We start from the raw sequence: 15,860 nt of genomic DNA, 5'->3' as shown, positions 1-15,860 counted from the left end.
CTGGATGAAGGCTCTTTATCCTAAATCTTGAAAATCTTGTTTTGAAGACCTGGTTTTATTCTTCACTGATTATTAGTTTGTATTAGTAGGAAAACAAATATTCCATTGAATCCATTTATTGAATGGTGAATGTTCAATATTATTTACATTATTACATTTTACCCACTGTGTGCAAGATGTTGCCAGACTTTATTGCCACCTACTGGAAGTTTCATGTTAAAGCACTGAGATCAGTGGTAAGACTTGGGTGCTCAAAAAGCTTTTATTATGAAAATAAATGCATAAAGCTAATTTGATTCTAATTACTATGAAATTAGGGAAATGTCACTAAATGGATGATGAAACTGTGTTTTTTTCTGTAGAGGTCAATGCTGGGTTACAGTATCTCTCCCTGCTCTCAAACACTAACAGCTGTGTTTGAACTGTCCAACATTAAACAGTAGTCTCAGATATGGAGAGTATGAAGGCCACAACTGAACTGTGGTGTGCTCATACTTGAGGTTTATGATTAAGTGAAATATTCTCTTCCAGATTATCCACCATATTGCTGCAGATGCATTTTTAGACAGTTCTGACTGTATTTATATAAAACAGTGTCTCCCCAAAGTCATTATGTTGGTTATAGTTTTAAGCAAGAATAAACGCAGCTAAACCCAAGTTAGCCACATTGATATTTGTAGAATAAAGCGTATTGAGGCTGGAGTTAATGTTTCTGATATTCATATTGGACCTACCTATGCAGTTAATAAGAAATACTTTTGAACTCTTGTCAGTTTATGTAAATAGACAGCTCTGGGCCCGAAGTAGTGTAAAGATTTGTTGAACGCAGCTTTAGACATTTATTGACTTAAGAACAAAATATGATACCCCTGGTACAGATTTGCTGTCTAAATAAAAGATAAAACCAGAGGATCTCATGGTTTTCTGTCTAAATGTATCTTTGTTTGGCTCTTTGTTTAAATTCTTTACTTTTAGTCTCTTTTAAATGCCATGGTTTTGGTAACAGGAAATATATCATACTAACAGGTGATTTATTTTGCAAAAAAGAAAAAAGGATTTTGTAATCTTGGAAGGAATACACAACTGTTGATATACTATTTTTGGGATCCTCCTCTTTCATAGTTTGGAAATTCTCAGATGTGAGGATTTGTTGATTTATCTAAATCTGGATGGGATGCTGATTTTGATCTAGGGAACACAAGTTTATACTCTTTTGACAACCTAGTACACATTTACTTCTTCCTTGTTGTGGCTGATTATTGTAATTTATTTTTCCTACTTTTTTTTTTTTTTCAAGAACGTGTTCCCAGACTCAATATTTATCTGGATTGGAAGTTAAACCATAAAGTTAAATCACTATAGAATCTGACTGTATGTGATGGACGGCAGTGGCAGTATGTGCACACACAGACACACACTGTTTACAGAAAAGCCATAAGCTTGTGACTGACTGGAGTACAAACAGGCTTGCTGGTCTAAGAGCTGAGGAGGTCCAGGACAGATGGTCTCATTGCTATAAACAGACCCAGACAAACAGAAGCAGGTTTGCTCATGATTCAGATGTCATTTGCACTACGATTCAGAAAAACAGCTGCTGAAATGCCCCCCCGTGGGCAGTTATCACTGTTGACCACACAAACAGAATTTATATGAAGACAAATAAAAAGAACAACCTTTCCAAAGAGGTATTTTCTTTAAAAATAACAGTACAAAAACTTTTCCAGTATTTTTTCAGTGACAGTTCAACAATAATTACAGCATTCAAAAATAACATTTGATGAGTGAGCCACTTTTAGGAATATGCCAACTTTTACTTATCACATAACCTGGTAGAAGTGTTTTCACTTCAACTGTCAACTGCACCAAATGTGTCTTCTTTTTCAGCGTTCTCAAGCAGCAGATTTATGAAACATGCATGTTTTTAAAAGGCTGGTAAGGCATTTGAATATTCAACATGTTGCTTTGGTTTGAAATGTAAATCTTCCAGAGGAGTGTCAGTGATTTTGGCTGAATGTACCATTTCTCTCCATTTTTTTTTCCCCCTTTAAATATCATGTTAATTAATAACAGCCACTTTGTTTCATCAGTATAAAAAAAAAAAAAAAGGGAAAAAATTATTACTACAATTTCATTCACTTCCATGGGGCTGGAGAGGCATCTGGGTGACAGTGATCAAAGCTTTGCAGTTTGATAAAATCTACTCTACTATATAACAATGTCTGTGAGTGTAAGGTGACCAGCACCTCCAGTCTCTGCTCTAGTAGCTGAACATCTGCTGTGCGGAGCCGCTCTGCTGCTGCGGGGTGGCCGGCTGGCTCTGGATGGGCCGGCCTGGCTCCGGGCCCTGATTGTGGGCCACCTGACCCTCCTGAGCACCCTCCACCACGGGGGTGACCTGGCTTCCTTCAGCCGCCGGTACGGGCCTCCAGGCCAGAGTCGGGGCCTCCAGCTGGTGGCCCATGGGGTTGACCAGAGTGGTGACGTTGATGAAGTGGGCAACCGACTGGGGCGCCGTGCCTCCGCCGGGGCCCACCGTCTCTGGGACGAGTTCAGCCGGCCGGTTGTGGAGCATGGCGGAGCCGCTGACGGTGTCGAAGGTGACGGTGAGGATGGAGTTGTCCAGGGTCAGGGGCCGATCGCTGGCTGTCAGGTGGCCCACGGCTACTGGCTGCAGGCTGGTGAACTGGGCGGGGGCGTGGCTGGTGATGGGTGTGACGGTGATGTTGGTCAGCCCCACTGAGCTGTTGGGCGAGGAGGCTGATGTAGCACTGGGGTCGGCCAGGACCACCACCTGAATTTTTCAAACAAATAGTATTTGTGTTTCTAAGCAGTTCGGTGAATACATGTGAAAAAAATTCAGGCTTGATGGGAATTTGGTCTCAATTACAAAAATACACACACAGACACAGACAGACAGACAGACACACACACAAAAAAGTGTTATAGCATTGCAGTGCTTTAACTGTCAATTATGACTTAATATGGGATGTAACCCATTCTCAATAATTGAATAATACTGACAGATGAAAAAAAACAAAAACAAACAAAAAACAAAAAACTTCTTATTGATCTTATTTAAACGATGGCTATTATTTATTTCACTGAATGTATTACACTTTATTATACTGAAATTATTTTCTTGTTTGTTTTTCCCAGCTGCTGCAAAGGTGCTACATAATGCGTTATCATAATCATTTAGTGTTAAATCTTCAGTTCAATATGTAAAATCCCTTAGAAAGTTTTTTCAGTTTATCAGTTTTATTACATTTATATATTTTTACATTATATTTTTTTATTATTACCCTGTTAGAGTGACATTTTATTACACTTTGTTAACTATGTAACATGATCAGTTTTTATCACAATAAACAAAACAACAAAAAGAAAAATCAGGCTCAGCCATAATGCTGATAGCATTATTTTACAATGTATATCATCACTGCTTCTGCACTTGTATTTATTCTGCCTGCCATCAGCAAGGTATGGTCAGCTGCTGTGTCTGGGCATTTGGCACTTCAGCAAGCAAAACAAGCCCTTTCCTTGTGGTCTTTGGAGAAAAAAAAAGGAGATTGGGCATGTTAGTATGACAATAAAACAACGTTTGTGAAAATCTCCATATCTACCTGCTGGATACTCTGCACAGCAGAGCTCGTCTCTGTCTCGTCCCCAACGATGACGGTGTTGAATTCTGCCATGGTTTCGTGCCTCTGCTCGGTGAAATCAACATATTCGTCGGACTCGGAAAGCTCCGGCTCAGCCTGAACTCTCTGCTTCTTCTTGGAGTGTCGGGAAGGCCGGCTGGACCTCTCCTGAGCCATGCCGTCTTTTTCCAGGGTCAAAGTGGGCTGAAGAGGACAGTGAAACATCTTCATTAGGACTAGATTTGATACATTTTGTCTTTCTGAGACCTCAAACATTCACGTCCCACAGGAGGCATGTAATACCAGGTGCAAAGAGAGTCATCGAAATGCTAGGATTGAAAATTGAGGCATTACCACTATGCAAGAAGGGCACGCATGACTCACGCATACTGTGAATAAACAGGAACTCTTTAGCAGTTCTATATTTAGTGTGCAATCATACATAATAATGTTCACCACAGAGAAGTTAAGAGCATGAGGAACATGGTATACAGCAGTAACAGGCATTGGCATCACTTCAGTATCTCATGCATGGATTAGATATGGAAATCCAGCAAAAAAACACAATCTAGCTTCATGATCAAGATGATCAGGTCTGTTGCATTGCCTTGTAAACCTGGACGCCACACAGCTAGATTCTCTGTACAGAGCTACTCTAAACAATGTTCCATTGCGAGTTTCACAATATTACATAATGAAAGCACTGTAATCTAACCTGCACAATGCTGATAGACGAATCATTGATTGTCGACGTTTCCTGGAGATCCTCAAAGTCATCGATTCTTACAGAGACCACCTAGAGGCATAAAGGAGAACAATGACACTTCAATAAGTCCACTTTTAGGATTCAGTAATGGTAGCTGTCCTGGGTGCCCATACTCACCTCAGGGTGTTTGCGGCGCAGGTGTCGGTTCATGGAAGCTCGGGTAGACACCTTGGTCCCACAGAGGTGACACGACTGGGCCTCCACCTTCTCGTGAGTGAGGTGGACGTGCTTCTGCAGCATGTACTCTGTCAGGTACTTTTTATCGCATGTCGCACATGTCCATGTCTTACCCACTGCAAAGGGAAAGAGGGAAACTGGGTCAGTCCAGCATGCTAAATGCACCGATGTAAACCCTATGCAAACTACTGGTGAGAGATTATTACATCTACAGTTTTGACCTTAAAATGTCCTTTGTCCTTAGGCTTCTTGAGCAAGACACTGAACCCCAAATTGCTCCCGATGCTGTGCATAAATGTTAGTTTCAGTTCATGATGGCCGTTGCCATCACTGTATAAAATGCGTGTGAATTGTTTGTATGAGGCATGTAGTGTACAGCGCTGTGAGTGGTCAGAAGATTAGAAAGCCGCTATACAAGTACAGTCCATTTACCATTTATTCAGTTATATTTATTAATAACTTTTTACTGTTGCTGGGCCAATGTCATTTCCCACTCTCTGTTCCCAACCGATCCATCTTCCACCCTTCAACTGTGACTACGTCCTTTCATTTTGGAGTGGCTTTTTTTTATTTATTCTGGCCGCATAATTTAAGATGCAGAATCGGTTCTTGTCCAACCATAAACCGCTTCATTTTTATGGCTCTGAGAACAGAAAAAAAAAAATCCTAATTACAGACTCCCGTGTTCGGCTTCTAACTGTCTTGTAACAGTCAGCGGTAAAGACTGAGAAGTGTGTTTCAGCCTGGTTTTATCATGGCCACTTGCCTGTGTGGATGAGCTTGTGTGTTTCTAGAGTTGTCCTTTCACTGAATGTCTTTCCACACAGCTCACACATGAAGTCCTTTATACCTGCAGAAACAGTAGTGGACACGGAGTAAACATACAGTGACGTGACATAATACTGTGTAGTCTGGTTTTATTTTCTTACACATGTTGTGAATCAGTGTATTGACTCACCCGTATGTCTCTTGTAGTGTTTCAGCATGTTGACCTTTTGGGCGAACTTACGGTTACACTCCTTACACTCGTACTCTTTGATGCCCTTGTGAAGCTTCATGTGGTGCCTCAGAGCGTGCTTGGTCTTCATGCCTGCACAGGAATACATTTACTCTATGGTGATAGGTTTATCGCTCCGTTCACACAGCGAGATAAAATGCGGTGTAATGAGTTGTGTGGTGCAGCAGTGAGGACCTGACCTTTCCCGCACTCTGCGCACAGGAAATCTCGGATGTCATCGTGAACCCTGAGGTGCTCCTTCAGCATGTCCTTCCTTGCGAATGATTTGTTACACTTATCACAGCTGTGGCTCTTCACACCTGGATGATCAAACAAACACATATGCGGTGTGTTACAAATCACACTCCTTACTTCTGAGTCATAACTCATGTCAATTCTGAAACCGCAGACAGGATAACCGTCCACTAATGCTCCTAAAAACAATGGAAAAAAGACCTTACAACTTCAGCTCTTGCCCTTATATATACACGTGTATATATATTATGTCAGTGATCTTGCTCCATAATCTTCCCATCTGGAAGTGTTCTTCAGTATCAAAAGCACTCTGCAAACAGGGACTGATTGTAGCCAATTCAGTGAGACTATTGATGGGGCCGATTTGCCACATTGTAAACAAATGATTCAGGGTTCAAGGTATAGCTCACGCCTAACTCACTAATGCAACCACACTTCCTGCTTCTGTCCACAATCTGTGGACAGATTTTGCACTCATGACTGCAAAGGTACTCAGCTGCTTTCTTAGACAAATAACTTTATTAAGAATATTTAAAAGGTTGAGTGTGTAACATTTAGGAGGATCTACTGGCAGAAATGAAATATAATATTCAATGGTATGTTTTTATTAGTGTATAATCCCCTGAACATATGAATCCCCTGCTGTAGTTCATGATCTCTGTCAGATGATGATAACAGTGTTCATAACAACTATTATACATTTACATGTGACAATAATGTACGGATGTCATGTTTTTTATTTCAATCATGACCAATAAAGCTGCTCTTTCACTATAAATCTCAGTTCATCGCACTATTATATATAAAAAATATTTGTTTTTCATTGTGTTCTATACTGTCAGGGAATATATTGAGCCAAACTCCCTTTAAGAAATATGACATTTTAACAATTCCTCATGTGTCCATAACAACATGGAACTCAAGCAAAAGACAGAAGTGTGTCATATGTCCACAGTGTTCTTGTCAATTCGGCATCAATATAATCCACAAAGATAAACTTTTTGACGATTTTGTCGCCTCAACTCACAACAGCCTCCATTGTAAGTGGGAGAAGACAGTGGGAATGAGAAGAGGACTTTTAATAATTATTATTTCTCACCAAAATAAATGCTGGATGGTGGATTAAATATATGCCGAATTAAACACAGACTCATAAAACTGTTAATTCACCCTGTATTAAGTGTATGTGTGTCTGTATTTGAGGAGTTTTTTGGCCGTTACCATAGAAACTACCTGTATGAAGGTTTAATATCATTAAGGAATGCGGTTAGAACAGCACCTTATGAGGCTCTACACAAACAGTGAAGGGCAGAAAGTTTTCAACACAACTCATCAATGCATCTGTAGAGCGCTCCCACCATGGTTTGTATATTCTGTGTGTTACGCCTCTTTTATGCTTCACGGGTGCTGAAAACATTGATAAGCACCTGTGTATCCTCGCTCAGAGCTTCTCCAGCAAAGCCTCCTCTCTCCTCCCTCCTCCAGATGCAATGTAGGAATTCAGATGTCCTTCAAGATGGCACACTGAGATTGATTTACAGGTCACAAGCAGGAGGGACACATGTTTCGTTGTCACCATGTGAACGTGGTTTCCTGTAGTTTCTTTGTGCTTAGAGGGTAAAGTGATGTAGTTGTGATCTGCAACTACTAGATGCAACTAAATCCCACACACTGAACCCAAACTTTAAGATATTCTTTAACATGTACATTGTCAACCAATAGTTCTAGTTGGCTGAGAGCTGCCTCTTCTCTCTTACTCTGTGCTGTTTGTTGTAAATCACAGCGCACTCTGCTGGATAACCTTTGCAACAAGATAATTTTTTTCATTATATTCCAGAAAAAATTAAGTTTTTATACTTGCACATATTGGGTAGCATATATGCCGATACTGATAGGCCACAATCGGTCAGCCTCTAGAATCAACATGTGACCGTTTGGGCGTCCTACCTCAGGAAACTGAGAATGGCAGAAACAGTCAACTGCTCACCAGTGTGGATGATCTTGTGTCTTTCCAGGTTACCAATACTATTGAAGATTCTGCCACAGATTTCACATGGATGGATGTACCTTTAGGACAGATGTTTGAAATAATTGGTTACTTTGTACAGCAGCTTGTTCATTTTATATTTGAGTGTCACTTCGAAATGACCTTAATGTGCAGACGATTAGCAACACATTCCTGACATTTAGTTGCAGCTGCATTAAAATTCCTTCTCTAACACGTCTAGTTCCTCTCCTGTGATCAGTATATATTTAAAGAAATAAAAAGGCTTAATGATGTCCTCCTTCCTTGACATCCTCATCAGCACACTATAATCAGTATACAACCAGCTGACAATGTCTCCATCCTCATTCATTATCTCAGCCTTGATTGGACAAGGCTAAGCGCATGCAAAAACCTCGGCCAATAAAGAGAGGTGCATCCTGTGTTCTTACTTCTGCACCGCGGGGTCAGGCAGCTGCTCTCTGTGGATGACCAGGTGAGCGTTGTACGTGGCCTTCAGCGCGAAGCGTCGGTTACAGATCCCGCAGCCGTAGCCTCTCTCCTTGTGCTGCTCCATGATGTGCTTCAGGTACTCTCTGCCCTTTGCAAATGACAGCTGGAGACACAGAAGTAGGGAGCTCGTGAAGTTGAGCGAGACTGCGAGTGAAAAACAATCTGCCACCATAGCTTTGATGCGTGAACAGCCTTGAGCCTGTTCATGACCTGTTCAATGAACACTCTGCTCAAGATAACTGGGGAAAGACTAAACAGATGTGAATCAACCAGGCCAACTCTCTGACCTGTTCATAAGCGGGTTCAGATAAAGAAGTGTGTGTTGAAGTCTGCAGGCTATCTCCAAGACTGTCAGGACAAAGCTTACTTGACATTTCTTGCAGTTGTACTTGTGGTGCTCGGGATCGTCTTCCTCTTCATCCTCGTCCGATTCGTCGCTGTCGTCGGCTGAGATGCCGATCTTTTTGATGAAGCCCTCTCTCTCCTGCTCATCCATTAAGGCTATGTCCTGGAATAAAAAGAACTTTTTGAAATAGTAAAACTCTACGACAGCTAAGACCCAGAGGGGGTGCCAAAACCTAATTTAATGAAACATGTATGATCCAAAGGTGTTATTTAATAACCGCAGTGACATCTACCACTTTACTGACTTTTCAGTCAGACAACTCATGGGTACGCTTGGTTAGTGATTATGGAATAAGGCACGTGTGTATAGCAGTGCAGCTCGAGTTGACTGCCTGAACTAGCTTGCAGGCTTCGCTCCATTAATTAGAAGCTAGCCCAGTGAGAGATTGTATAATAATGATTATTCTGTCAATATGTTTCACACTCCTTGCTGTTAATCTGACAATCTACAGTACAGACAGTTATGGAATAAATCAGAATGGGATCCGTGGCACTATATCTTATCAAATACATGTCTGCGACCTGATGTGCATTTGGGGGTCCTTGACACCAAAAAGGTTGAGAATCACTGCATTAGAAGATATTGTTTGAGTATTTTTTTGCAATATTAAAGTGCAAAGATCTGACTAGATTTAGACTGTCACAAATAAACACATTTTTCTGGATGTTTTCATAATTAAACCTCCCCTTAGGAAGGCACTATGGTAACGGTAATTCTTAGTGTTGGAGCTACGATCCACTATCATGTTTTCTGGGAATGCCAAAACATACAGAACTACTGGAAAGAAATACACGAGGCACTGCAAACCATCTTCAAAGCACATATACCACTAGATTTCAAAACCATTACTGACACCCCAGTATTGACAGATAATATTATATATTATTATTATATTAATGGGTATACTGCTGACGACAAATAACCTAAGCTTACCATAAATAACTGGATCTGATGGAGATTTACATGATGGAAAAGTTTACGTTTTCTTTGAACTTAAAGATGGATATCTTCATACAACACTGGGGTGTAATTTATCAAACCTCTGAGACCCCATTTATTATCAAAAATATTTAATTGAAGGAACATCTATTATTAATTTAAAAAAAAAGAAAAAATGTTGTCTCTCTTTTCAATCCAAATGAGAGCTACTCCTGTTTTCTTTTGTTTATTACTTTTACTCAAGTTTTGAGTGTCTTGCTGCTTATATACTGTATTTTTTATTTTGGATGTAATATTGCTTTTTGTGGAAAAAATAAATCCTTTATTCAATAGTCAAATCTTAAATATGTGTCACTACCTGACAACACGCCACATTACAGAAAAGGTTTTCCAATTTATCTAGTTGAATAAGTACAAACATTAGGTGCTGAGAGCTGCTCTGGTTCCATTTTAGGATAATATTTTGTTTTGGAAAAATGCAGTATGAATTTGAGACCCTTCAAATGTAAGTGTTAGTGAAAAGGCCTCCACTCTGCACTGTCTCACCTTGAAGTGAACGTGAATGTGATCCCGAAGGACGTCCACGCGGAAGAACTTGCGAGCGCAGATCTCGCAGGTGTACTTCTTATCACCGTGAGTCAACAGATGCTTGTTCATGTTGCTCCGGCAGGAGAACACCTGTGCACACAAACACACGTACGCACGTCACTGATGAAGTACTTCTGAACACCCACTCTGCACTTTTTGCCCTGCAGGATTTACGTGCAGTTATTTGACCTGCTGCCATTGACTAAGTGCCATTAATCCTTACTGCAGTGTAGAGGTCTCACCTTGCCACAGATGGGACAGGGTGATGGCTCCTTCCTGTACTTGGTCCCTTCTTCTCCATTAGCCTCAAGCTCCTCTCTCTTCATGTGCTTTGGTCCTGTACATATGCACTGTGGTTTAAGTTCAGCAAAGAGCTTAAGGCCAAACAGAAGAAATATGGTGACACGAAACAACTCTGTATTTTAGGATTCCAACCAAAGCCCAGGAAATTCAGTGTGAGTAATCTAAAAGGTGAATGATGCATCTAAACACAAAGTAAATATTCACCATGTGATATTTTCCCCCTCCCCCCTAATTGAAGCCATGCTCTCAGCCCATGTGGGACTCACCCACACCGTGCCTCCTGTGGTGCTCCTGCATCACGTCTTTGCGGTAGAACATCTTGTTGCAGATTTCACAGGAATAGAGCTTCTCGCCGTGCTTCTTCTTGTGCTTGGAAAGGTTGCTGTTGGTGGAGAAGAACCGCGAGCAGATATCGCACTGGAACGTTTTGTCGTCTGGAGAGAGAAGACGATGGAATGAGTGAAACCCAGCAGGAGAACAAAAAGGGAAAAAGCAAGGAGAGGACTTTTCAAACCTGTCCGGCAGTTGTGGAACTTTAAGGCATTTTCCAGGCGAAAGGATTTCTCACACGTGTTGCATTTATATTTGTACTCCTGGTCCGGCTGTTGGGAGAACGTAAAAAGAAGACACAGAAACACGTTAAGTAGCACGGTAAGTTAAAACCCCAGGGGTAACAGTTTGGAGTGCTCCTTACCAAGTTCTTGCTGTGCTTGTAAGAGATGTGCTGCTTTAGACTCTCTTTGCGGCTGAACTTCTTGTCACATTCATCACATTTGAACCGCTTATCACCTAGGAGAATATACAGGAAGGGATTGGTTAATGCTAAGCATCCACCGATTCCCAATTTATCTAGCTTCTGAACTCACTAATCTCCACATACCATGAGATCGGACGTGTCTGTTAAGGTTGCTGCTGTTCTGGAAGACCTTGTTGCAGAGGGAGCAGCGGTACACCCTCTTGTGCTCTCTGGTTTTGTGTCTCTTCAGGACAACCCCGCTGTCTGGAGTGCTCAGCAGGCTGCTGCGCTCTGCTGCTGCCGCCACCGCTGTCACCGCTGAGGCCACCGGCTCTGAGCTCTTCACTGAGGTCTTCACATCTGCCAACATCAGGAGTCCAATGTCAATGAGAAATCTAGGGTAGATGCAGCAACGGGTGCTAATAAGGGTCCAACTGATACTGGAAATGTAGTGTGTCATTCTGAGGACTTATTTATTTAGGAACTGTCCACTAATTCATCCATTTTGGTCAAGTACTTCTTTCTTTTTTTCTGAGGACTCGCTGCAGGACTCGCTCTCCTGTCAGGGAACTGGCAGGACTCTAACTCTCCCCTCACATATTCTCATAGGCTGAAAGACTCCCAGTGCACTGTGCTTCAGAATCTGGTTGAATGAACTTGTCTCAGTTATTTAAGTGGAGAAACTGTGATTTTAACACAAATGGGAAGAATCTTCGGGGCTTTTGTTGCAATACCTAGACTGTATGTCTGAGCACAGCTTTATGTATGAATTGTTTTTATTATTGTTGTTGCCTTTGTTTTGTTCCTGGACTACTGATAGATTGCAGTTGATGATTTGACGCTTGGATCCACTGATATGATGCCTGTTCCTCATCTGAAGTTTAATAAAGTAAAAAAAAAGAAAAGCAATATCCCTTGGGCCACACCTCTAACATGGCTAAATGACAAAGCTGTGACGCTGTTGACAGTGTATAAGATTAGATGCTGTCATTCTGCACTACAGGAAGAACTATATTCAGTTTCATGAAGCTGCTCCATCTCCTGTCACCTCAGATAGATAATTGCAACATTTTCCCAGAATGCCATCTGACACCTTCTGCAGAATGTGCCTGAACCTGTTGTTCAGAGTTACCTGTCACATAAAGACGGACAGTGGTGGTGTAGTGGCGGCAATGTGGAGGATAGAAGTAAGAACTGTATGTGTTATGTTTTCTGCATGAGGCTGCACTGTGCTGTGAAATGAGCTACAGTGGAATAACTAGTATCTCTCTGATCAATCTCTGATTGTATGATTGTTGGATGTCAGTACAGGATAGTGAGCCTCCAAAGAAGCTTCTGCTCTTTTATGGACGGCCACAAATCCTAAATTTTATCGCCGATGTCATGATGTCTCAACACGATGTCAAGCAAATTCTTCACAAACTGGGTCCACAAACGCAAAGAACATCACAAACATCTACTTTTAAACTGTTATTTGTTTTAGGCCGCCTGTTTTTTGCTCCTCACCTTTGTGTTTGCTCGCGGCAGCTGTAGCTCCAGGCCTGCGTCCCTTAGCTCTCCTCCCTCGGCCCTGACCTCTCTTGGGGCCCGGTTGAGCTGCGGGGGGGTCGGCCTCTTCCTCGTCGGGGCCGACCAGGCTCTCCTCCTGGGGAAGGAGAGGGTCGACCGAAAGCACCGTTACCGTCTTCCCCTCGTCGAGATGACTCAGCATGTTGCCTGTGCACAACAGAGGGAAGAAGTGGAATCAGAGCGTGCCACCATGACACAGCATTTCCTCAGCTTAAGAGATGTTTTGAAGGGGTAAACAACCTGACTCCCACTCCTGCTGGGACTCACTGTGGAGAAAAGAAACAGGAAACTACCGCCGAATACAATTTAAAGCCTAAAACAAACCCAGACATGACCCCAAAACTAGCCTCCATCTTAATGGAAGAAGAGAACATATCTAAAATGTACTGACTGGAGGTGATGGCTGCTTACCTGCATTGTTTTCTTCAGCCACTGGGGGCATGTGGGCTCCACTTTTCGCTGAGGACTCAGTCTTAGCAGATGAAGACGTCACATCTGAGTAAAAGAGAGAAAAACTATTAAATACCACTCCCACTGTTGCCATGGCACCCTAAAACCACATCGGTGCTGTAATGTCATCTACCTGCTGGGGGTGGTGGCTGAAGTGGAGACTTGAGCATGGGCTTCTCCATCTTCTTGGCATAGAAAGCTCCGTACCAGACCCGCAGCTCTGTTCCCGGCAGCACATCCTGGGAAACAAAGGAAGAATACACCAGTCTCCTGTTAGAAAGGAATGAGCTGCAGGACTAAACGGATCCCTCCGAGAGGCCCAGGTCTGGGTTGGACACACGTACCTGGGAGGTGTTGAAGTACAGGTCATCGTCCTGCTGGTAAGCCGTCAGATTCTGGTGTTTGTGGTCGGTGGCAGGTCGCACCAGCATCATCCAGTTGCAGTCTTCCTCACTGCTGGAGTCAAAACACACCACCACGCCATCCCTCTGGAAGATCTGTCCATTGGAGGATCGAGGAAAACTATCAAATCCATCCATTTACAGCAACACAACATGACTGTGTGTTCTCAACATGTACAAGCTGTACCTTCAGGGGGAACGCTCCTTCCTTCTCCAGGTGGGTGACTCTCTTAGCCTCAAAGGGCCCAAACCGGGTCCTCTTGACCAGCCGGCGCAGGACAAACACTCCCTCCTCCCCGTCCGCCACCGGTCTGATCTCCAGGCTGCTTGGTAAAGACGACCTGATCCAGGACAGGGACAACATAGTATGAGTGCTATGAAATGGCAATAACACACAAATTATAACACATTATTACCTCAGACCTCCTACAAGCGTTCTGTGAATCATTTACCAGGAAATTCAAAAATAAATGTAGATTGAGATTATGTTTTTCCCTCCTAGTTAAATTTTAGAAACTTAGAAACACTTTGAGCTGTCACTCACCGGGCCCGGCTGAGGACGAAGGAGTCCTGCACGGTCACCAGCGGCCCCAGCTCAGGACACTCAGAGTCATGGTACTGGCCACAGTCCTCACACCCTGCAAACACACACACACACATCACATCACACCTGTCACCACTGCACTGTCACACACTTCCAGTACAGTGAGAGCTGGATTCATACTCACAGATAAACTCATCTGGCGCCTGCTCAGCCATTATGCCAACCTAGAAATAAAGGAGATCATGTCATCAGAAGGAAGGAAGGACAGGAGGAAGCTGACCAGCAGTCAAGTCAAAAATGCATTAAAATGAAGGAACTACTTTTAAGAGTGGTAGAATGTGAGCCTGCATTCACATTTAACCCGGGATAGCTCAGATGTGTTGAATGCATCAGACCTCCTGTCTTAACAGTGGTGTGTTATGACAACATGAACTGGTTTTTGGTGGAAGCGATACAGCTCAAACATGCACATTAACGTATACAGTCTGGGCAGGAGGTGGGATCCGGGATTTGAGTCGTTCCCAAACTCTAGCCGGGTTTTAACTCCGATCTGAGCGGCTCCTCTTCAGTACAATGTAACAAAGAACAGTCGGCATGGCGGATGGACCGGAGACGCGAACCACCAAACCGGAGTCGATGCTCTTTAACGGCAGGCAGAGAGCGGCGGAGGCGGCTCAAAGAAACCCGGAGCGAACCGGACTCACCGGCTGCACACTCACTACAATACTGCGTCGCCATTTTGTAGAAACTCCATGTACATTTGTGGGGAAACACGTTACCTTTTCTGCAGAAGACCCTTCATTTATCGGATCCTGACTCCGGGTTCCAATCCGCTCCAGAAACAGCGCAGGACCGGAAACTAAGCGCGCCAAGTGCATTATGGGAGCTGTAGGCTCGACAGAATTGACGCAAAACAACTCAATCAAGTATTAATTAGGCAGCTAGAGGTTGAAGAGATATGGAAAAGTACTTAAATGTCTCAATTCTGTCCTATTAATTAACACAGAACCTTATTTCCATATTATTCATCTCAGTAGTGGTATAAATTATACATTTATAATTTTAAAATACATTTTATAAATAAAAGTGGTGGTTATTTTTTTTTACATTATGTATTTATTTACACATTTTACTACATAGCACACAGTGGTGGAAGAATTATTCAGAGTAAAATCAATTATACGACCATGTAAAAATACTACAAGTTGAAGTGCCCTAGTATTATCAGCTGAATATGCTTTAAATAACAAAAGTTAAACTGTTCATTTAGACCAATGGCCTCTTTTTTGGTGTTGTATATTTTACTGGATTATTACCACTGTTGCTCTGACCGGTTAGCAGCATTGACAGTCTAGCTGGTCAGGGTCGAGCTGATTTTAACTAATGTATAGTATTATAGTATTGTGCAGTAAAACCTGCAAAAACCTTCTTATAAAGCCACTTCAGTCTGTAATTGACTCCTAAAAAACATATTTTTCAGTGCAAAATATCTAAATTAACACGTTAATAATAAATTAAATGTGTTAATAGTGTCTGTTTCATGAAATAAGAAAGAGTAACACAGGTTGCAGCACCAGAAGTATGAAAACAG

The 15,860-nt window shown here is 42.3% G+C and overlaps 1 protein-coding gene across 1 annotated transcript; it reads right to left on the bottom strand.

The window, feature by feature from the left end:
- Positions 1–1,674: 1,674 nt before the first annotated feature.
- On the bottom strand, positions 1,675–15,147 carry prdm15 (PR domain containing 15). Its single transcript, XM_051400370.1, has 24 exons — positions 15,049–15,147; positions 14,454–14,493; positions 14,270–14,363; positions 13,913–14,066; positions 13,669–13,821; positions 13,458–13,563; positions 13,286–13,369; positions 12,812–13,021; positions 11,450–11,665; positions 11,264–11,358; positions 11,084–11,171; positions 10,836–11,003; positions 10,509–10,603; positions 10,225–10,356; positions 8,701–8,841; positions 8,273–8,436; positions 7,824–7,903; positions 5,782–5,901; positions 5,543–5,674; positions 5,351–5,434; positions 4,525–4,700; positions 4,357–4,437; positions 3,624–3,845; positions 1,675–2,791 (listed from the first exon to the last, which is right to left on the bottom strand). The coding sequence occupies exons 1-24, from the start codon at positions 15,145–15,147 to the stop codon at positions 2,258–2,260; spliced, it is 3,468 nt and encodes a 1,155-aa protein (XP_051256330.1). The 3' UTR covers positions 1,675–2,257.
- Positions 15,148–15,860: the final 713 nt, after the last annotated feature.

The sequence above is a fragment of the Dicentrarchus labrax genome, unplaced genomic scaffold (genome assembly GCF_905237075.1).
Source record: "Dicentrarchus labrax unplaced genomic scaffold, dlabrax2021, whole genome shotgun sequence".
Lineage (NCBI taxonomy): Eukaryota > Metazoa > Chordata > Actinopteri > Moronidae > Dicentrarchus > Dicentrarchus labrax.
Note: the sequence above shows the minus strand (reverse complement) of the source record. Positions and strands in the feature narration are given on the sequence as shown.